The following is a 24187-nucleotide window of genomic DNA, read 5'->3' on the forward strand; positions in this document are numbered from 1 at the left end:
GAGGATCTCAAGATGAGAGAAAATAGGGGGTTCAGAGATCTCACTAATTAGTAGCCTGGTTTATTACCATTACATCCGTCGTGTGAAAACTGCAACATAACCTACTGTATTGTGAACTGTTCAACATCAGAGCCAAGGCTTGACATACTTAATGCATCTCAAATCACTCACAGTACAAAAGGCATATTTGAAAACACGGGCTTTCTTTAGCCTCCAACACCACCATAATATCAATACATACAGGAGATCATAAATTCCAATATATATAAAAGAAATGTAAAAAGTGAGCAGAGGTCCTATTCAATGTCTGTAGGTTATCCTGCCATGTCTGGGACCTGAGAGCTTGGAGGAAAGAGGTCCGTGTGGTAAAAGAGGTACATGTCCATATATATATTTAGAACTGAATTAGTCCTGATATTTCACCATCTATTTCTGCCTACTTCAGTTTTATTGGGGGGCTGCAGTGGCCTACAAGAGTAGATGAGGAGCTCTGATTTGCTGAGTTGGTCAAAATCCATCGGTCTCAGTCCAGGGAAAAAAATGATGAAGTGAGGGGTTTTGGTGAAGTGGTGGGTGACACAATTGCCATTGGATGAATAAACACATGGTTCTGAACTTAAAAAAGGCCCATAAATCCACTCTGTAAACACTGTCACTCCCCCACTCCTGTGGTTGAAAGGTGTGATGGGTAGAGACCGAGGCCACTGGAGGTCCTTAGAATTAGACACTGAGTGAAGGAGGTACCACAAAGAGGAACGCTAGAGAAGGGCTGATTTCGGAGTGAAGAGTGTGCCCACTTCAGTTCCTCCTCCCGGCTCAGTGCATGTTGACCGACGACATGGCGATGGTTTCCTGGATCTCTCGCACCATGATGATGCGTGTGAGCATGTGCTCCACCTGCTCACTTGTGATTGGCTGAGTGGAGTACCATATGGGACTGTTTGGCGCCACGACAGGCTCTGGCGTCAGGTAGTACGCGTCGTTACGCCCCTTAGCACTCTGGGGACTGAGAGAGACAGGTGATTAGTTGTTGCAGGGCTCTATGCTGATATTTATTTCAAGTAGTAGATGTGCTCCTAAGTTGAAAAATGTAGGAGCACAAAAATAAACAGTTGATTTGATAATTAGAAATAACAGGGCTTCCAGTAGAAGATATTTGTGCCGTTGTGTATTTTTTTATTTAACCTTTTAACACCAAGAAAACATCACCCTGTGCAATTACATCCTCTTAGCTACTAGAAATGTACTGAGAATGGGGGGCATTACTCACCATTTGAAGAGGTAAAAGTCATACAGTTTAATGGGGCATCGCAGCGGGTTTTCAGGATCCTCAGCCTGCTCCTCATACATGTCATCAGTCACTGCATATCAAGTAACAAAGAGGTCAGAACCAGCCAGTAGTGATGGGGCTTATGGAATTCATAATGTTACCAAACTCAGCATATCATAGAGGCCCAATGAATTAGCCACAAAGGGAAAGTTTTAAATGTATGAAACACAGCTGACTAATACAAGTCACTCAGTGACTGGGTATATGGAAATCAGGTCTGACTACAATATAAGAAGATGAACTTTCCTTGACATGAAGTCAGAGAAGATCTCACCTTTCTGCCCAGCATGGTGTGTCCCCAAAGAACCATGGCCCTTCAGATAGCGGATACTGGTGCTCTTGTCCTTGGGGTTGGACGGGTTCTTCTTGGTGTGTCTCAGCACCTTGGAGAAGGCCACCTTCAAGTGCTGCTCTACTGTCGTCAGATGGAAATACCTATCGCAGATAGGTTTGTTTAATACCAAAACAAACACACACTAGGCTTGAGCAATATATCTTATATACCAAGGTTTTTTCAAATTTCGAATGGTATGACATTCAAACCCTCCCCCCAAAAAAGGTTGGGGACCCCCCTGAAGCTATGTCCCCAACACATCCTTGTGTGGATGTGTGCTACGCCACTGCTATTAACTATAAATAAATACATTCTCTCCAGCTCAGGGCTCCAGCTATGCATTTTGCTAACTTGCTAGCTGTGGCTAGATGGCGAGATCAAGCTTCTTGGTCACAGCAGAGAATCAATCCATCACGGATCAAGATCCCTGCTGTCTAATGTTTGTGTTGTGTGTGCAGCAAACTGTTAGTAGCCTTTTGAGATCATTGTATAATTATTGTATATGAGCTGGGTTGTTTGTCCTTGCAATTAGTTTATGTTCACTTGCACTTGTTAGCATTTCGCTAGAGTCCACTATGGGATTTCGCTAGTAATTATTAGCATTTGTTGGGCCCCCAACATTTGGAAAGAAATAGCACCCCGTGTGTACACCGATGGTAATACAATACACCCCGTATGGTACAGGAACGGTATGAACATCTGGATCCCTTTTCAATCCCCCCCCCTCTTTCTCACACACAATCACCTCAACTAACCTGCAGAAATAAAAACAGACACTAACCTATATAATTTCAATTACCTTGTGGCTAAGAATGTACAATTGAATGACAGCACTAGAGAGAAAAAGTATGTGAGCATGTTGGTGTAGTGAGCAACCAGGAATATTGGTTTCAGAATCATGTGCCCAGATGATTGTGTGTGTGTGCTTCATTTGGTTGTTGTTTAGTACTGGTCTTTTTGCTAGCTAGGGCCATATACTTTAACCTGTTGGGGCTAGGGGGCAGTATTTGCACGGCTGGATAAAAAAATGTACCCGATTTCATCTGGTTACTAATCCTACCCAGTAACTAGAATATGCATATACTTATTATATATGGATAGAAAACACCCTACATTTTCTAAAACTGTTTGAATGGTGTCTGTGAGTATAACAGAACTCATTTGGCAGGCAAAACCCTGAGACATTTTCTGACAGGAAGTGGATACCTGATGTGTTGTATTACCTTTAAACCTATGCCATTGAAAAACACAGGGACTGAGGAATATTTTGGCACTTCCTTTTGCTTCCACTAGATGTCACCAGCCTTTACAAAGTGTTTTGAGTCTTCTGGAGGGAGATCTGACCGAACAAGAGCCATGGAACGATGATGGCCCATTAGACACCTGGCGCGCGAGTTCATGTTGGGTACCCTCGTTCCAATACGTTATAAAAGAGTATGCATTCGTCCACCTTGAATATTATTCATGTTCTGGTTAAAAAAGGCCCTAATGATTTATGCTATACAACGTTTGACATGTTTGAACGAACGTAAATATATTTTTTCCCCTCGTTCATGAAGTGAAGTCCGGCGGGCTTAGATCATGTGCTAACAAGACGGAGATTTTTGGACATAAATGATGAGCTTTTTTGAACAAAACTACATTCGTTATGGACCTGTGATACCTGGAAGTGACATCTGATGAAGAGAATCAAAGGTAATGGATTATTTACATAGTATTTTCGATTTTAGATCTCCCCAACATGACGGCTGGTCTGTATCGCAACGCGTATTTTTCTGGGCGCAGTGCTCAGATTATTGCAAAGTGTGATTTCCCAGTAAGGTTATTTTTAAATCTGGCAAGTTGATTGCGTTCAAGAGATGTAAATCTATAATTCTTTAAATGACAATATAATATTTTACCAATGTTTTCTAATTTTAATTATTTAATTTGTGGTGCTGACTTGACTGCCGGTTATTGGAGGGAAACGATTTCCTCAACATCAATGCCATAGTAAAACGCTGTTTTTGGATATAAATATGAACTTGATAGAACTAAAAATGCATGCATTGTCTAACATAATGTCCTAGGAGTGTCATCTGATGGATATTGTAAAAGGTTAGTGCATCATTTTAGCTGGTTTTATGGTTTTGGTGACCCTGTCTTTGAATTGACAAAACATTACACACAACTCTTGTAAATGTACTGTCCTAACATACTCTAAATTTATGCTTTCGCCGTAAAACCTTTTTGAAATCGTAAAACGTGGTTAGATTAAGGAGATGTTTAACTTTCAAAGGGTGTAAAATAGTTGTATGTTTGAAAAATTTGAATTTTGACATTTATTTGGATTCAAATTTGCCGCTCTTGAAATGCACCTGCTGTTGATGGAGTGCACCACGGGTGGGACGCTTGCGTCCCACCTAGCCCATAGAGGTTAAGTGCTGCCTGTCTTCCCAGTAGCCTACTTGGCGTGTTAACGGCTGACCGATCATAACTTGCAGATGATTGTTGACACATCAACCAGGATTAAGGGGCAGGGCAATTCGTGACTGTTGTCATTTTTGTAATCAGTGGCTGTATTGGAGGGGGGAGTGCTTTCTCCTCTCCTAGGCAATCAGAAATTAGTACCGGGAGTTGTGCTCTTCACCTTTGCAAGGCAATTAGCACCTCAGTCTCCCTTGTTTTCTCAGCGGTGGTATCGTCACTAAACTAAGATCGTTGCCAAAACGGCATCCCTAGCCGCGTCCTCAGAGCATGCGCAGACCAGCTGGCTGGAGTGTTTACACACATATTCAATCTCTCCCTATCCCAGTCTGCTGTCCCCATTCGCTTCAAGATGGCAACCATTGTTCCTGTACTCAAGACAAGCAAAGGTAACTGAACTAAATGACTATCGCCCCGTAGCAATGACTTCTGTCATCATGAAGTGCTTTGAGAGACTAGTCAAGGATCATATCACCTCCACCTTACCTGACACCCTAGACCCACTCCGATTTGCGTACTGCCCCAATAGGTCCACAGACGATGCAATCGCCATCACAATGCACACTGCCCTAGCCCATCTGGACAAGAATACTGTATATTGACTACAACTCAGCATTCAACACCATAGTCCCCTTCAGGCCCTGGGTCTCAACCCCACCCTGTGCAACTGGGTCCTGGACTTCCTGACGGGCCGCCCCCAGGTGGTGAAGGTAGGAAACAACATCTCCACTTCGATGATCCTCAACACTGGGGCCCCACAAGGGTGCGTGCTCAGCCCCCTCCTGTACTCCCTGTTCACCCATGACCGCCTGACCATGCATGCCTCCAACTCAATCATCAAGTTTGCAGACGACACAACAGCAGTAGGCGTGATCACCAACAATGACGAAACAGCCTACAGGGAGGTGGTGAGGGGCCTGGGAGTGTGGTGTCAGGGAAAACAACCTCTCACTCAACATCAACAAAACAAAAGGAGATGATCGTGGACTTAAGGAAACAGCAGAGGGCGTACCCCCCTATCCACATCGCGGGGACAGCAGTGGAGAAGGGGGAAAGTTAAGTTCCTCGGGGTACATATCACAGACAAACTGAAATGGTCCACCCACACAGACAGTGTGGTGAAGAAGGCACAACAATGCCTCTTCAACCTCAGGAGGCTGAAGAAATTTCTTTAGACTAGTTGAGTATCTGGAGCATCAGCATTTGTGGGTTCGATTACAGGCTCAAAATGGCCAGAAACAAAGACCTTTCTTCTGAAACTCGTCAGTCTATTCTTGTTCTGAGAAATGAAGGCTATTCCATGCAAGAAATTGCCAAGAAACTCAAGATATCGTACAATGCTGTGTACTACTCCCTTCACAGAACGGCGCAAACTGTCTCTAACCAGAATAGAAAGAGTGGGAGGCCCCAGTGCACAACTGAGCAAGAGGACAAGTACTTTAGAGAGTCTAGTTTGAGAAACAGACGCCTCACAAGTCCTCAACTGGCAGCTTCATTAAATAGTACCTGCAAAACACCAGTCTCAACGTCAACAGTGAAGAGGTGACTCCAGGATGCTGGCCTTCTAGGCAGAGTTGCAAAGAAAAAGCCATATCTCAGACTGACCAATAAAAATATAAGTTTAAGACGGCCAAAAGAACACAGACACTGGACAGACGAACTGCCTAGAAGGCCAGCATCCTGGAGTCACCTCTTCACTGTTGACGTTGAGACTGGTGTTTTGCAGGTACTATTTAATGAAGCTGCCAGTTGAGGACTGGTGAGGCATCTGCAATCCAATATTATTTGTTGCCTAGACTTTACTGCAAATGACACTCAAGTCTTGAGAAAAAAAAACAATACACTAATATTGCAGTTAGCCATGACAGCCTTTATAATAGAACACTTGTGACCACACACACACATCTAAATATTGCACTTGGGAAAAAAACATCAAAGTAGAAACAGAATGAAACACACAGGCATTCTATTTTTGCTCTATTATGGTGGCCACTATAGTAGACATCGATCAAGTGCACAAGGCTACACGTGTGCAAAAATAACGTTCACCAAGTAAAATATTTAATTATCCCCCCTCACTCTCACACAAATTGTACTGTCAAGTTCAACACAAAAGCAATATCTTTGGGCTACAGTGCAGGTTATTACATTGTACACTTCCTGTCTGATGACATCTGTTCTACAATGTGCCAGCAGCAGAGCATGTTGGCATAATTTATCTCTTTCAGGCAGAGTACACCTGGCATACCCCTTTTATCCACTGTATTGAACAACAGAGTACACCTGGCATACCCCTTTTATCCACTGTATTGAACAAGTGAGAAAGAGGGGAAGTGTGTGGTGTTCCTTTCCCCTCTATACTGTCATCAAGCTACACTTTACTTTTTTAAACCTTTATTTAACTAGGCAAGTCAGTTAAGAACAAATTCTTATTTACAATGACGCTTACACCGGCCAAACCCGGACGACATTGGGCCAATTGTTCACCATCCTATGGGACTCCCAATCACAGCCGGGTGTGAAACAGCCTGGATTCGAACCAGGGTGTCTGTAGTGATGCCTCTAGCACCGAGATGCAGTGCCTTAGACCGCTGCACCACTCGGGAGCCACAATCCACTTGTTTAACAAGCAATGCCTCATTTTCACCTAATTCTCTCATTCTGAAAATTAACCACATATTGTAGAGGGAAAACATTAGTTCATTAGCTAAGTTAACTAGTCAACATTTCACACAGAATGCCAGGGTCCAGTAAGCAACTAATGCGTTATACGGCAAGGAGTCGTAACGTTGTACCAGTTAAGTTAATACTATAGTGAATTGGTTAGGGTAATAATGTTAGCTCATCTGATGTTGTAACTAGGGATGCACTATATATCTGTCAACATATCGGAATGTCTACTATTGTAGGGTGGTTGTTCCACTGGATATCATAAGGTGAATGCACCAATTTGTAAGTCGCTCTGGATAAGAGCGTCTGCTAAATGACGTAAATGTAAATGTAAAATGTAGTTTAACGCCAATGTGCAAAACCGATGTCAAAGCTAACGTGCATACCTATATAACGTACAGTTGAAGTCGGAAGTTTACATAGACTTAGGTTAGAGTCATTTAAATTCATTGTTCAACCACTCCACAAATTTCTTGTTAAACTATAGTTTTGGCAAGTCAGTAAGGACATCTACTTTGTGCATGACACAAGTAATTTTTCCAACAATTGTTTACAGACAGATTATTTCACTTATAATTCACTGTATCACAATTCCAGTGGGTCTGAAGTTTACATACACTAAGTTGACTGTGCCTTTAAACAGCTTGGAAAATTCCAGAAAATTATGTAATGGCTTTAGAAGTTCTGATAGGCTAATTGACATCATTTGAGTCAATTGGAGGTGTACCTGTGAATATATTTCAAGACCTACCTTCAAACTCAGGGCCTCTTTGCTTGACATCATGGGAAAATCAAAAGAAAATCAGCCAAATCCTCAGAAAAAAAGTCGTAGACCTCCACAAGTCTGGTTCATCCTTGGGAGCAATTTCTAAATGCCTGAAGGTACCACATTAATCTGTACAAACAATAGTACGCAAGTATAAACACCTTGGGACCACGCAGCCGTCATATGCCTCAGGAAGGAGACGCGTTCTGTCTCCTAGAGATGAACGTACTTTGGTGCGAAAAGTGCAAATTAATCCCATAACAGCAAAGGACCTCGTGAAGATGCTGGAGGAAACAGGTACAAAAGTATCTATATCCACAGTAAAACGAGTCCTATATTGACATAACCTGAAAGGCCGCTCAGCAAGGAAGAAGCCACTGCTCCAAAACCGCCATAAAAAAGCCAGACTACTGTTTACAACTGCACATGGGGACAAAGATCGTACTTTTTGGAGAAAAGTCCTCTGGTCAGATGAAACAATAATAGAACTGTTTGGCCATAATGACCATCATTATGTTTGGAGGAAAAAGGGGGAGGCTTGCAAGCCGAAGAATACCATCCCAACCGTGAAGCACGGGGGTGGCAGCATCATGTTGTGGGGGTGCTTTGCTGCAAGCGGGACTGGTGCACTTCACAAAATAGATGGCATCATGAGGTAGGAAAATTATGTGGATATATTGAAGCAACATCTCAAGACATCAGTCAGGAAGTTAAAGCTTGGTCGCAAATGGGTCTTCCAAATGGACGATGACCCCAACCATACTTCCAAAGTTGTGGCAAAATGGCTTAAGGACAACAAAGTCAAGGTATTGGAGTGGCCATCACAAAGCCCTGACCTCAATCCTATAGAACATTTGTGGGCAGAACTGAAAAAGCGTGTGCGAGCAAGGAGGCCTACAAACCTGACTCAGTCACACCAGCTCTGTCAGGAAGAATGGGCCAAAATTCACCCAACTTATTGTCGGAAGCTTGTGGAAGGCTACCCGAAAGGTTTGACCCAAGTTAAACAATTTAAAGGCAATGCAAACAAATACTAATTGAGTTTATGTAAACTTCTGACCCACTGGGAATGTGATGAAAGAAATGGAAGCTGAAATAAATCATTCTCTGTACTATTTATTCTGACATTTCACATTCTTAAAATAAAAGTGGTGATCCTAACTGACCTAAGACATGGAATTTTTACTAGGATTAAATGTCAGGAATTGTGAAAAACTGAGTTTAAATGTATTCGGCCTAGGTGTATGTAAACTTCTGACTTCAACTGTAGGTACATGCCGTAATGACGGCACGTAAAATTTGCGCTACACAGCATTCATAACCTAGCCCACAATGTCTGCTGTGTGGATTAAGCAGTCAAGTCGAACAGTTATTTGAAAGAGTAAAACATTTTCAGCGAGACAACTCAATAGGCTAAATCCATTAAAGCCTAGATAATGGAATTCATCGCCCTTGACAATCAACCGTTCTGTCGTGGGCGATGTTGGCTTTCGCCGACTGGTCGAGCACCGGTACACATTACCAAGTGCGGTATTTTTCAGATGCTGCCCTACCGGAGTTACACAGTAATAGCGTCACTGCTATTAGCTTCAAGACATACATACTGTAACGACCCTGGGTTTATAAGCGCGGAAATCGACTCTGCTGCACAAGCATGCTTTTGCGGCACAGTCGATAGCGCGCTGGACTTCGGGCTAGAAGGTCGAGGGTTTGAGATCTGCTCCCTGCTGTTACATTACACTGGTGTCAGAAGTGATCGGACCTTGCATCCACGACAGTGCATGTGCTTGGCCGGTGAGCGCGTTCCTGTAAGACGTAGAGTCGCAAGCTAGCGCGAGGACGCGCTCTTTGAAAGGAGGGAGTAGTGTAACGACCCTGGGTTTATAAGCGCGGAAATCGACTCTGCAGCACGAGCATGCTTTTGCGGCACAGCACGCTGGAACTTCCTGTTTGTTTCATTACAATACTATGTAACGCCGTTTGGGTCTTTGCGTGTCAAAAAAGATACAGTAGCACCGTCAGAGCTGTACAAAAAAAGTCTGCAAACAAGTAAACACGGGCCACAAACGATGTGTTTACAATACCACGTTGATAATAAACCACAATTTGTTCGACCACAACTTCTGGGGTACCTAGCTAGCACCAATACAACCAGCATGAAAACAATGACCAGTAGAAACTGCAGTCTTTTTCATTATTCTTAGCAATGATTTAGGAATCCTTGTAAGTATTAGCTAGGTTGCCACTTGTTGTTTGCCTATTGAAATTGAACTTTAGTTCATGAAAATAAATAGCTAGCCAGCTACTTAAGTAACCTTATCTTGCAAGCTGGATCTAATTCTCCATTAGCTAGCCAGAGAAATGTTGAGCAACATTAGCCAACTGATCAAGTAATTGAGTTTATTGTGTGACAATTAGCTGGCTAATAAAGTCAGACAGCTAACGATAGCTAGCTAACGTTACAGCTAGTGTTGCACCGATATGACATTTTTGGTCGATACCGATATTTCCCTTGAAAAAAAACGATACCGATAACCAACATTTAAAATATTTGCGGCCTTTTAGCATTCTAGTACATTTAAATAGGTAACACATACACATGGACGCAGCGGTCTAAGGCACGGCATCTTAGTGCAAGAGGCGTCACTACAGTCCCTGGTTTGAATCCAGGCTGTATCACAACCGGCCGTGATTGGGAGTCCCATAGGGAGGCGCACAATTGGCCCAGCGTCGTCCGGGTTTGACTGGGGTAGGCCGTCATTGTAAATAAGAATTTGTTCTTAACTGACTTGCCTAGTTAAATAAAGGTTACACACACCACACTAACCAAAAAGTTATTTTGTTGGCATTTACATACGTCTCTATTACCAGTAAAACATAATCAACACCTATTTCTTTCACTTACTTGCTGTGCTGTTTCATTGTTAATTTGTTCAGTCTCATTCTCAACCAGGATTTCTATGGAACGCCGTTTGGGTCTTTGCAATGGAAAGCCGCTTGGGTCTTTGCGTGTCAAAAAGAAAATAATGACCAGTAGATAACACTATTTGACGTGTCAAATAAGCTTGTTGACCAATCAGGACCTGAATACGGCTACACGTCACATCATTTAACGCTTTCATAAATGTAGTTATTACACATTGATTACACTATCACTTGTATTTCATGTCACAACGATTCATCAATACGTATGCTATGATGCTGGTAAAGTTGTCTCGCGCACCTACAGTGCTGGTCATAAAAAATAAAAGCTAGCTAGCTCAGGGATGCAAACAATGTTCTTCCCCAAAAACATAGCAAAACGACATCTGTTTCAGTAGCTATAGTTAGCTAGCTACCTATATAGCTAGGTGTCATCATCTAAAATAACCCTAATTTATAAGAGTTTGTATTTGATTAATGGTGGTCGGACACATCTATGTGAAGCTAGCCACAATAAGGATTAGCCACAATAGTGGACTTTGCGCTTAGCCTTCAAAACAAAAGTACGGAATAATTCTACTATTTGTATTCATTTGCATCACTGTTAATGACATACTTTTATTTTGAAGGCAAATCGCAAATTCCACTATTGTGCCTAATCCTTATTGTGGCTAGCTTCACAACACATAACCCTGTCCGGTCGAGCCTCACTAGCCAAATGAAGCTAGCTGACTGCTTATAACGTTAGCTTTGGGCAACAGGGTTAACAATGCTAACAATACTAGTACTTGTTCCACCACACTTTGTCCCTTACCTCAAACTTTCCAAATGTCAGTTGTTTTTTGGTTACAGCTCATGAAGTACGCTTCATCACCTTCTCACCCGTCTCCGTGGTCATGCTTTTCATTTTGGTTTCAAAATGGCAAAATTCGCCTTAAGGTGACTAGTTTGCATCCCTGCGGCATCCCTTCTTTCTTTCCAAAACACATGAGCGTGTTGCCTCTGACCAACTCTCTCAGAATGATCTTATTGACCCTAACCAGTCAGGCTTCAAGACATGTCTATTAACCGAGATTGCTCTTCTGTGTCACAGAGTCTTTCTGCCCTGCCAAAGCTGACTCTCTCTCCTCTGTCAGCATCCTCCTAGATCTTTTCCGCTGCCTTTGACACGGTGAACCATCAGATCCTCCTCTCCATCCTCTCAGGGCTGGGTGTCTCAGGCTCTGCACACTCTTGGATTGCATCCTACCTGGCACGCCGCTCCTACCAGGTGACATGGAGAGGAACTGTGTCTGCACCACGTACTCTCACTACTGGTGTCCCCCAGGGCTCGGTTCTAGGCCCTCTCCTCTCTATACACCAAGTCACTCGGCTCTGTCATATCCTCAAATGGTCTCTCCCATCATTGCTATGCGGATGACACTACTTTTCTCCTTCCCCCCCTTCTGACACCCAGGTGGCGACACGCATTTCTGTGTGCCTGACAGATATCTCAGCTTGGATGTCGGCCCACGACAAGGTCAACCTCGACAAGACAGATGCTCTTTCCCACAGGGAAGGCCAAGACCTCTCCATCACAGTTGACAACGCCACGGTGTCCTCCTCTCAGAGTTCAAAGAACCTTGGCGTGACCCTAAACACGCCATTCTCTACAAACATCAAAGCAGTGACCCACTCCTGCATATTCTACAACATCTATAGAGTAAAACCCTACCTCACACAGGAAGTGGCGCAGGTCCTAATCCAGGCACTTGTCATCTCCCATTCGTATTGTGCCGCTAGAGGTGAAATTCTTGGACCGGCGCAAGACGGACGAAAGCGAAAGCATTTGCCAAGAATGTTTTCATTAATCAACTTGTTGATGGCTGGCCTCCACGCTTGTGCCATCAAACCCATGCAACTTATCCAGAATGCTGCAGCCCGCCTGGTGTTCAACCTTCCCAAGTTCTCCCATGTTACCCCGCTCCTCCGCACACTCCACTGGCTTCCAGTCGAAGCTCACATCCACTACAAGACCATGGTACTTGCCTATAGAGCAGCAAGAGGAACTGCCCCTCCCTACAATCCCAACCCAAGCACTCCATTCTGCCACCTCTGGTCTCTAGGCCCTCCAAGCTCATCTCTGTTCTGACACTCCAATCGTGGAACCAACCCTCGCACCCCCTCCTGACCTTTCTTGAACTAACACTTGCACTTTACTTTCTTTCCCCCTACTAGCTCTGACTTTGCTGATAGTAAGTATATTTGACCTCAGAAGCTATGACTGTGATATGTAGTTGTCCGACCTAGCAATCTTAAGATGAATGCACTAACTGTAAATCGCTGTGGATAAGAGCTTCTGGTTGATGACTAAAATGTAAGTGTGTGAGACTCACTTAGTGTTGAAGAACATGAGTGTGGTAAGCAGCGTGGCTGGTGAATGGGCTCCTAGTTGTTTACACTCCCACAGCATCTCCTCTGTCACGTGACTGGGAATGATGTACCCTGGGAGGAGAGAGCAGCCAATCGGAATACACTCTCCTCTAATGAGACCACTGCCCAAAGCACATGAACTGTATTCTGCACAGAAATGAACTCAGGTATGGAAGTCACGAAAATACACAACAGAATTGTGAGTTTCTCTTGCACTTAACAAAAAGATATCAGACTGTTCACAGAACAATCAATGTTCCAAAGTGCTTTGACAGTTCCACTCTAAGGCCTTCAGCAGGCTTTTACCTGTACTCTCTCTTGCACTTACACACAGAAACACAAAAGTCAAACGCTGTGGCTCTTACCTAGTGGATGGATGCTGGGCCTCCACTCATCCAGGGCTTTATGTAACCACTGGGAGAAGCGTGTGTAGTACTGGTCAGAGAAGATATCATCCACCCGTCCGTTTTCAAAGAGGTACTGCCAGCAGAAATACAACCTCTATCAACTGTAATACATTTCAGTCAGTATCTTGTACCATGTGTGTTTGTGGTATGATGATATGTCAGTGACAGGGCAGGTGGGGCAACGCACCACTGTTATTTTGGCATTAATACATGTCACATATCAGTTTGCAAACAATGTAAAAAATTATAATAATCAGTTAATAAAGCCGCATACAAACATTCTCTTTTTTGCGGAAGGCAGCTCCAAAATGCAGGCGTTTCAGCCGAGCTCAGTGCTTTCTCTGGTGGTGGGGCAGCCAGTGGAAAATATGGAGTGTTGAGCCATGATTGGCTAAGTTTTCTGTCACTCATGGGGACACTACGTCACCGCAAAATCTACGGGAGAGCTCAAACATGCAAACCCCTTGGGTGCTGCCATTGAGTTACATTAGAAGTGCCCATCCAAGAAGGCTCAAGGTCATTGGCTACAGATAAAATGACGTAAAATCACGTTATATGTACCATAGCTTTAATCGGACTGATCACGTCAACATCATACTTTCAAAATCTTAGCTACAAAGCATTATCATTAATCAAGTCGACAATCTACTGGCAAATCCTGTTTAAGCTTTGTCACGTGAAGAGAAATTGACAAAACATATCGGTGCTCATCAGCCATTAGATAAACATTATAGGTCACAAATTCAACAATGAATGGTTTGGAAGGAATCAATGGCCTACTGCAAGCATTGCAAAGCAATCACTAGCCTGTTATTCAGTGGAGTGGGTGTGTGGTCCAAGTCTGAGTTTAAGGGTCTGTTCTCCAAGCTTAAAAAGGATAAACATTAAACATTGGCCATGCTGTCAATCCAGCATGACTTCTACCGCGTTCGAAGCAACTGGAAACTCGGAAATCTCAGACTTCAGGGAGTTCAAGACAACTGGGGACTCTGAAAGAAACAAGCTCTGACTGGGAAAATAAGTTTTGAACGCTTGTCAAACTTGGGAACTCAAGCCTCTTTCTAAAACTCAGACCTGAAGATCACGGACGTCATGATACGACCTTGTTCCCCCCCCAAGAGTTCCCAGTTGTCTTGAAAGCACCACAAATCCAGAGAATGCCAGACTTTGATGACAAAATTTGCCACCAAGAACCACTGCGCCACCTTCCTGTTCAAGTGAGCACAGTACAACAAGGTGAGTCCAAACATGTATTGTATGCTATGCATAAATTATGTAATATGCCAGGGAGATATGTATACTGTAGCTAAGAAAGTAATACTAAATGTATGTTGTGCAGTAAGCTGTTAATAGCCTATGTGACTAATAATTTGGTCTCTTTCCCCCTCATTACTTAGCCTACTATTCTGACTTGGTAGTGCACATTTAGCCTATAATCTGTTTTAGAGAAATGTCATCATTGGATATTGTAAGAGCTTTTATTGTCTGCTTATATGCCCCCTTTATTTATCCTACGGTTCTGACTTGGTGTACAGGGAGAATACTGTAAGAACGGCCCATGTTCTGAATTCTGTCGCAATACATTTTAAAAGTGCTGAACAAATGGTTATATTTGTTAACTCGAAATGACACAACGACAAGGTTCCAGTTTAACAAAGTTTACTATACTGTATGAACACACTACAAGGTAGCCATTACACTCACGGCTAGGTCCATCCACGAACTAACTTCCTGCGCAGCCGCACTCTTGACTGAGTGATAGCCCCGTAATAACAGAAATATAGGGATACTTAAAACATGAACTTAACAATATTGACTACGTCCATCCTAGCTCGCTCATTAATGTCTTAATCAAAATTACGGATTGCTTCGTATCAGCTCGTTATCCCCTTATGCCATAGTTTGTACATTTCAATTGTCAGTAGAAACCACATTTGTTTAAGCAAGTCAGCCATGTTTTTTTAAGGCAGTAAATGAGGCTGAATCAACTGTTTTGTTGCCAGACAAGGCTTCGCTGATAGCCAGGTGTAGCAGTGGTAAGGTGTTGGGACTGCTGTTGGGACTCTGCTGTTGGGACAGCTTTATGTAGTCCCTAACAGTTTGTGCACACCGTTTGTCACTGTTATAGTGCAATTAATGTATTGTCTAGTGTTGTGTAGTGGCTTTGTTGGCATTCATCAACAACAAAAAATGTTATGTTTGCCCCACCAAGATTTACATGACACTGGTCATGTGGTATCTCTTTTGGAAGAAGCTAGCTAGCTAACGAAGAACAACAAAGAATATCTAGTTAACAGAAGAAAAGAAAGAGAAAATCAGGACAGAAGAAAAAGGATATCAAAGTGAAACAGTTCTCTAAAGACACGAGACAATAATACAAGAAACAACACTTCTGTAGCTTGTCAACTATGTGTCTGTCTATCCCTGTTCTCTCCTCTCTGCACAGGCCATACAAACGCTTCACACCGCGTGGCCGCTGCCACTCCAACCTGGTGGTCCCAGCGCGCACGACCCACGTGGAGTTCCAGGTCTCCGGCAGCCTCTGGAACTGCCGGTCTGCAGCCAACAAGGCTGAGTTCATCTCAGCCTATGCTACCCTCCAGTCCCTAGACTTCCTGGCGCTGACGGAAACATGGATTACCACAGATAACACTGCTACTCCTACTGCTCTCTCTTCGTCTGCCCACGTGTTCTCGCATACCCCTAGAGCATCGAGCCAGCGGGGTGGTGGCACTGGAATCCTCATCTCTCCCAAGTGGACATTCTCTCTTTCTCCCCTGACCCATCTGTCTATCTCCTCATTTGAATTCCATGCTGTCACAGTTACCAGCCCTTTCAAGCTTAACATCCTTATCATTTATCGCCCTCCAGGTTCCCTTGGAGAGTTCATCAATGAGCTTGACGCCTTGATAAGTTCCTTTCCTGAGGATGGCTCACCTCACAGTTCTGGGTGACTTTAACCTCCCCACGTCTACCTTTGACTCATTCCTCTCTGCCTCCTTCTTTCCACTCCTCTCCCTGACCTCACCCTCTCACCTTCCCCCCCTACTCACAAGGCAGGCAATACGCTTGACTTCATCTTTACTAGATGCTGTTCTTCCACTAATCTCATTGCAACTCCCCTCCAAATCTCCGACCACTACCTTGTATCCTTTTCCCTCTTGCTCTCATCCAACACTTCTCACTCTGCCCCTACTCGGATGGTATTGCGCCGTCCCAACCTTCGCTCTCTCTCTCCCGCTACTCTCTCCTCTTCCATCCTATCATCTCTTCCCTCTGCTCAAACCTTCTCCAACCTATCTCCTGATTCTGCCTCCTCAACCCTCCTCTCCTCCCTTTCTGCATCCTTTGATTTTCTCTGTCCCCTATCCTCCAGGCCGGCTTGGTCCTCCCCTCCTGCTCCGTGGCTCGACGACTCACTACGAGCTCACAGAACAGGGCTCCGGGCAGCCGAGCGGAAATGGAGGAAAACTCGCCTCCCTGCGGACCTGGCATCCTTTCACTCACTCCTCTCTACATTCTCCTCTTCTGTCTCTGCTGCTAAAGCCACTTTCTACCACTCTAAATTCCAAGCATCTGCCTCTAACCCTAGGAAGCTCTTTGCTACCTTCTCCTCCCTCCTGAATCCTCCTCCCCCTCCCCCCCCCCCCTCCTCCCTCTCTGCGGATGACTTCGTCAACCATTTTGAAAAGAAGGTTGACGATATCCGATCCTCGTTTGCTAAGTCAAACGACACCGCTGGTCCTGCTCACACTGCCCTACCCTGTGCTTTGACCTCTTTCTCCCCTCTCTCTCCAGATGAAATCGCGCGTCTTGTGACGGCCCGGCCGCCCAACAACCTGCCCACTTGACCCTATCCCCTCCTCTCTTCTCCAGACCATTTCCGGAGACCTTCTCCCCTTCCTCACCTCGCTCATCAACTCATCCTTGACCGCTGGCTACGTCCCTTCCATCTTCAAGAGAGCGAGAGTTGCACCCCTTCTGAAAAAACCTACACTCGATCCCTCCGATGTCAACAACTACAGACCAGTATCCCTTCTTTCTTTTCTCTCCAAAACTCTTGAACGTGCCGTCCTTGGCCAGCTCTCCTGCTATCTCTCTCAGAATGACCTTCTTGATCCTAATCAGTCAGGTTTCAAGACTGGGCATTCAACTGAGACTCCTCTTCTCTGTGTCACGGAGGCTCTCCGCACTGCTAAAGCTAACTCTCTCTCCTCTGCTCTCATCCTTCTAGACCTATCTGCTGCCTTTGATACTGTGAACCATCAGATCCTCCTCTCCACCCTCTCCGAGTTGGGCATCTCCGGCGCGGCCCACGCGTCCTACCTGACAGGTCGCTCCTACCAGGTGGCGTGGCGAGAATCTGTCTCCGCACCATGCGCTCTCACCACTGGTGTCCCCCAGGGCTCTGTTCTAGGCCCTCTTCTATTCTCGCTATACACCAAGTCACTTGGCTCTGTCATATCCTCACATGGTCTCTCCTATCATTGCTATGCAGACGACACACAATTAATCTTCTCCTTTCCCCTTTCTGATAACCAGGCGGCGAATCGCATCTCTGCATGTCTGTCAGACATATCAGTGTGGATGACGGATGACCAGCTCAAGCTGAACCTCGGCAAGACGGAGCTGCTCTTCCTCCCGGGGAAGGACTGCCCGTTTCATGATCTCGCCATCACGGTTGACAACTCCCTTGTGTCCTCCTCCCAGAGTGCTAAGAACCTTGGCGTGATCCTGGACAACACCCTGTCGTTCTCCACTAACATCAAGGCGGTGACCCGATCATGTAGGTTCATGCTCTACAACATTCGCAGAGTACGACCCTGCCTCACACAGGAAGCGGCGCAGGTCCTAATCCAGGCACTTGTCATCTCCCGTCTGGATTACTGCAACTCGCTGTTGGCTGGGCTCCCTGCCTGTGCCATTAAACCCCTACAACTCATCCAGAACGCCGCAGCCCGTCTGGTGTTCAACCTTCCCAAGTTCTCTCACGTCACCCTGCTCCTCCGCTCTCTCCACTGGCTTCCAGTTGAAGCTCGCATCCGCTACAAGACCATGGTGATTGCCTACGGAGCTGTGAAGGGAACGGCACCTCCATACCTTCAGGCTCTGATCAGGCCCTACACCCAAACAAGGGCACTGCGTTCATCCACCACTGGCCTGCTGGCCCCCCTACCTCTGAGGAAGCACAGTTCCCGCTCAGCCCAGTCAAAACTGTTCGCTGCTCTGGCACCCCAATGGTGGAACAAGCTCCCTCACGACGCCAGGACAGCGGAGTCAATCACCACCTTCCGGAGACACCTGAAACCCCACCTCTTTAAGGAATACCTAGGATAGAATAAAGTAATCCTTCTAACCCCCCCCCCCCTTAAAATATTTAGATGCACTATTGTAAAGTGGTTGTTCCACTGGATATCATAAGGTGAACACACCATTTTGTAAGTCGCTCTGGATAAGAGCATCTGCTAAATGACTTAAATGTAAATGTAAATGTATGCATACCTTCTGTATACACAGGAAGATGTAGTAGAGGGCATCAGGCTCAAAACGTTCTCCCTCCAGCCCCTGGGCCTCCTGAGTCATGAGAGCCAGAGCCACGTTGAGCTCAGCCACCGCACTCGACACCAGGTCCTCCTGGAAGCGCAGGGCCTGCCGACCTGCACAAAGAGAGAGAAAATAAATATGGTAATTTAGAGAACACTTTTATCCAAACTCTGACTAATAGAACATTCAGTGACATATTCAGAATTAAGAACCTACAAACCTACAAGAGAAAGACAGAGAGATGCAGGAGAAAGAGAGAGACGGGAAGGGAGGAGAGAGTGTAAGAAAAGTTCACATACTTGGCGAGGGCAATTTAATGAGTGGGAGTGTGTTAAAACTCACGTCCAATGGGCGCCAGCTTGTTCTGCTCGTCCTTGTCCAGCTCTGCGTTCTTGCGCTGGACCCAGAGGCGCCACACATCCAGGCCCTCCTCAGGCTTCAGGGAGATGGGCATCAGTAGCTCCTGGGGGGCCTCCACCTGGGACTCTGACTCCACGTGACCCTGCAGGGGGACACATTAGAAGTGAAATGTTAAAAAAGAAACATGCACACTACATGCTTTGCTCATTTGTGGTGCAGGGAATTACATATTTCCTAAAATGCTTTCAAGGGGAAAAAGACAGCACAGGGGACATAAAACTGGAGACAGGGGACAGGTGTTCATTAATTGAAACAATCATATCCTGCTTACCTGGGGGAGAGTACTGACTTAATCCACAACATAATCTAACAGTCCAACATGTTAACTATTGATTAATCCAGCATATGTCATAAAGCAAAAATCTACATTAATGTTGTGGAAAACCTTGAAATCGAAGGCAAGGACAAAGTCAGGGTCTAACCCAAGGGGTGAAGGTCCTGTTCTGACCTGTAGGTGGAGCTCCTGGTGTTCCTGCTGCTGCTGGGGGTCCCAGATGTGAAGCTGCTGTGTACTATTGTAAGCCCCGCCCACCGTCTGCACCACCACAGGGCAGTGAATGTTCCCGTTCATGAACTGCGTTGGGAACAGCGTCTGCACCACTTCTTCATTCGTCGTCCCGGACACCGACACCGTGCCACCCGACTGGACGGACAAGGCACCCGACGACGAGGAGTGGGCCACTCCATTGTCCTTGTTGTCGTGGTGACTGGAGGACACCTGCATTGTGCTGTAGGCCTCCTGGGGAATAGCAATATGATGCACGCCCCCTTGCTGTCCCCCAGAGTATACAGGGATGGTCCAGGTCTCCCCGGCAGGGCCTGTGATGGTACCTGTGGTGCTGTACAGGTGGGTGCTGTCCACAGTGAGCAGGTCTGGCCGGATGGACAAGTACTGCTGCTGCTGCCCCTGCCCTTGGGGGAGGGCCAGAACCACCTGCTGGCCCTGCTGGCTCTGAGGGAGGGCATAGGACACCTGGATGGGGACATCCATCTTGCGCTTCTTGGCAGGTTGGAGGACGCCAGCTCTCCTCTCTGCCTCTCGGGGAGAGCCCTGCTGCTGCTGAGGAGACATGGCCTCCACCGTCTGGATCTGGATCTGCTGGCCTCCCTGTAGTTGAATTTGTTGACCGCCTGGTAGCTGGATGTGCTGGATTTGTTGCCCACCTTGTAGTTGGATTTGTTGACCGCCCGGCAGCTGGATTTGTTGACCGCCCGGCAGCTGGATTTGTTGACCCCCTTGAAGTTGGATATGTTGACCACCCTGTAAGTCCCCTTGAAGCTGGATGTGTTGACCTCCTTGGAGCTGAATTTGCTGACCCCCTTGTAGTTGAATATGTTGGATTTGTTGACCGCCTGACACTGCTGCCACCAACTGGGCCTGGATCTGAACGAGACAGAACAAACACCTGAGCATGGTGTATACACTTACTGGGTGAGGAGAGGACATGGATGGGGTGGGTGTGTATTTAATAATGCAGCGTGGTGTGTGTGTGCACCTGTTGGTGCTGCTCCTCTGTGAGTTCTCCTTGCTGGACCAGCTGCGCTGCTGTGGGGATGCCCTGGAGGTCCACCGTCTGGTCCTGCTGCCCCTGGATCTGCACCTGATCACAGAGAACGAGAATGCACAGTGCACCACCATCCATCACATGCCACATGTCTGAGGGTGGTGGGGTTCTGTGTTTCCCTGACCACTGTATTTTCATTTGAACATTTTGGTTACAGGCCCTGGATGTCAATAAGGAGGCCTATCGGTACAGTCTGGAGAATAATTGAGTGGAAACACTGCTTATGGTGTAATAGGTAGGGTGATTGAGGGAAGGTCTCACCTGTACTTGTATCAGCTGTTCAGATCCCTGGTGCACACCAGCAGCCATCTGGGGTGAGATCTGTGCAGAGGTCACCTGCACCTGTTAATCCACAGGAGAATGAATCAATCGCAGAGCAAAAGTAGCAATGATAGTGACAATAAGATAGGTGCTGCCAGTGTTGAAGGATGAGTTGGGCTTTACTCTCAATTTGGTCAATTGATCTGTTCTTTAATGTATATAGACTAGATAAGGGCAAAGGGCACTCGGCAGCCTGAGGTGTATTCAAAAGAACTGAACTACTGAAGGAACCACGTAAGGAGGTCTCTCCTCTTACCGGACAGGCCAGCTCCAGCAGTGAGCCAGCTACCTCTGTGCTGTCTGTGTAGACACAGTTGCCCCCCTGCTGGTAAACCATGGTGGTGGTAGTGGCGGTGTCGCCCTGCTGTCTGAAGTCCTGCAGCGTCTCAGGGCCCTTGTTGGCCAGGGACTCCAGGAACTCCTTCATACGGTGCTGGGGCACGCTGCGGGCCTTCTGACGCACATATTCGTCAAATGAGACCACACCGCTCTCTACGGGTTCATTCATGACAATTCACTCTGCCCTCCACGGCACCTGGTGGAGAAAGAAAGGACATAGTTAACACACCTGTCCAGCATCACAGGTCAAGAACTGGGCAGCAATATCACATCCTTAAACTCTGGTTTCAATAGACTGCAGCCACAGTCACCAATACAACCTCACACACTTCAGTGCCACGTTCAGTAGCCTCGAACATGAACAGGTTCCAAAATGTTCTGTCCGGCTGAACGAGCCCCAGTATCTATTAGACATTTAAAGGCCCAGGTAAACAACTGTTTGCATAGAGAGAAGTGGTAATGGTATCTTTTTGAAGGCACTAACTTCACCATGGAGATAAATGCTGAAAATAAGGTCTGGTAAATAGATGCGTTTTATTCTATGAGATCATCTTAAATCAGCTAACGCCACTTTGTGGATTCTGATGCATTTATGTAATACTTGTTTGTTTTTTTAAAGCTCATAAATGCCATGTTAACTGACTGATTATCTCATAGAACAAAATGTATAAGAACAAAATGTATAAGCCTGCGTTAACCTCAGACCTTATTGTGGGGGTTTATTCCAAAACCCTATTAATTCCCAATTCATTTTCCCCATAGGGATTGCTAAACGAACCAAAGGTGACTAATTTCCGGGTTTTAGGACTACAAACCGGCGAGCACTATTAGAGGGGGAAGTGAGGCCAATTGGGGCAAAGTGCACTGGCAAACCCCTTTCTATGATTAACTTTGAACCAATTATTCCGCCATCTGAACAACTGGCACTATGTTATGTATACTGCATTAGGCCGTTGTGGTATACATTATATGTCTTTGAAAAAATATGATAGTATTAATATTATTATGATGCTAAGATTTGCTTGCTAGCTACATTTACTACAAGGGCAGTGTAAAGCGCCACCAGCCTCTGTGCATCCTTAGCCATCTATCACATGATTGCTTTTGCTTATGTTAATTATATTCATGTTGCCTAGTTTAACTACTCAAATCCCACAATCTGAATGAAGTTAACATTTGAAAAAGAATAGTGTATTTGAGTGATGAATATACGTGCAACTTCTGCAAAGCATTCTACAACAATACCTAGCTAACTAGTTGCTAACGTTTTCTGGCTAGCTAACTAGCTAGCAGTACATCTTCCCATGCTACCTTAAATAAAAACCAAAACCCCTCGGTTCGGCCAAGGCACGGCGTTCAAAAGTAACTCGATAAACCCCAAGTCATTTGCTTTCCACATGCCATTTGTTAGTATTCATTGTATAGCAGGCAATGAATTGCAAGAATTGAAATTTAACAGCTAGCTAGCCAACTAAACAATATCACAATTAGCTAACTAGCTTGCTAGCCAGCTACGTGACGTGTGCTTATTTCTGAGATATTTACCCTCGTTTCGAATAGAACAATGTGGGAAAATCCACACGAAGAATTTGGCTCGCGTACAAGTTTATCCAATACAATTCCGAGCGTTTGTGGAGAATGTGTGTCTAACTGTAAAATGTTACTGTTAAGAGAACATTATTTAATCGATGCATAGAAAACTACGGAAGTAGGCCCGGTGGAACAACGTGAATCCCGGACTGCTGACAAGCAACGGCCGCATCAGACATGGCGAGGAGTCGGAGGTCCTTTACCGCAAATTCCACTTGTAAAGGCGAGGCAACAACCATATACCGTCATTGACAACAACACATTTCATTTTTACGGGAACGAGCATGGCGTGCACCCGAGAGACCAGGGGACCCCAGATTGGTGCCAGGCCAGCCAACTATGTTCTTATTTCACGAAATACATATGACGGTAAAGGTTCGTATTTCAATTAAATAAATATGTCAGACACTGATAAGATTAAACTATTTGTGTCTATACAGTCAATGAGTGTGTTGTGATAATGCATTGTAAATATAGTTGGACATGCCTTGTAAATATTCAAACTATTAATTCTCTGCATTTTCTGTAGATTTGGACGGCGGATACCCCCGCAGCACCTGATTTCGAGTCCAGCTCGCCCCCGCGTCCACATGTATCGTGCGCATGTACGCGATCAGGACTCCAAGGTGCATTGCACGGGCGCTAGTGTTGTGGCACAGACGCTGAGTTATAATAAGAACTTCCACCCATATCCCCTGTATTCTGATCTAACGGTCTTATCTGTTACAATTTAAATTGTGATGTGTCTTGAAGGGTCCTCATAGGCCCAGCTTTTGTATATTTTATTAATAACTAGCACTTTTCTTTCAATACTTTACAATTTCCTACACAGTAGTTGGAAGGCGCCATTTTACATTCAGTTCGAATGGGCATGTATTCTCGCGAGTACTCGCTTGGAAAGGGTCACGATTAAGGCATGCATGCTAGTAGCAGAAAGGATGCTTGTCTTTGAGGTTCAATACATTATTAAATTATAGGACTATTATATTTTATTCTATTCAAAGAATCAGGAAGTTGTGGAATGTCAATGGGATATTTGATATGAATCACATTTATCTTTGTTTTTTCACTGTACATTCTGAAACTTACCAAATACCTTTC

General features: G+C 45.2%; 1 protein-coding gene across 2 annotated transcripts; it reads right to left on the bottom strand.

The window, feature by feature from the left end:
- Positions 1 to 44: 44 nt before the first annotated feature.
- On the bottom strand, positions 45 to 23695 carry qrich1 (glutamine-rich 1). Of its 2 annotated transcripts, none has more exons than XM_014167656.2 (12): positions 23574 to 23695; positions 21414 to 21692; positions 21098 to 21178; positions 20768 to 20872; positions 19720 to 20655; positions 19194 to 19353; positions 18810 to 18964; positions 13266 to 13380; positions 12864 to 12972; positions 1605 to 1765; positions 1271 to 1361; positions 45 to 1006 (listed from the first exon to the last, which is right to left on the bottom strand). In XM_014167656.2, exons 2-12 carry the CDS (start codon positions 21663 to 21665, stop codon positions 817 to 819), a joined length of 2355 nt encoding a protein of 784 aa, XP_014023131.2. In that variant the 5' UTR covers positions 21666 to 21692; positions 23574 to 23695; the 3' UTR covers positions 45 to 816. The 2 variants fall into 2 exon arrangements, with proteins under 2 accessions (XP_014023131.2, XP_014023130.2); XM_014167655.3 differs by lacking the exon at positions 23574 to 23695 and adding an exon at positions 23042 to 23358.
- Positions 23696 to 24187: the final 492 nt, after the last annotated feature.

Source organism: Salmo salar, chromosome 22 (assembly GCF_965601325.2).
Source record: "Salmo salar chromosome 22, fSalSal1, whole genome shotgun sequence".
In the NCBI taxonomy this organism is placed as follows: Eukaryota; Metazoa; Chordata; class Actinopteri; order Salmoniformes; family Salmonidae; genus Salmo; species Salmo salar.

Coding starts and splice junctions, on each gene's coding strand:
- qrich1 (XM_014167656.2), bottom strand. CDS start 21,665: ATGAATGAACCCGTAGAGAGCGGTGTGGTCTCATTTGACGAATATGTG. Junction 20,656..20,767: donor CAGAGGAGCAGCACCAACAG/GTGCACACACAC, acceptor TGTCTCGTTCAG/ATCCAGGCCCAGTTGGTGGC. Junction 19,354..19,719: donor ACCAGGAGCTCCACCTACAG/GTCAGAACAGGA, acceptor GTCCCCCTGCAG/GGTCACGTGGAGTCAGAGTC.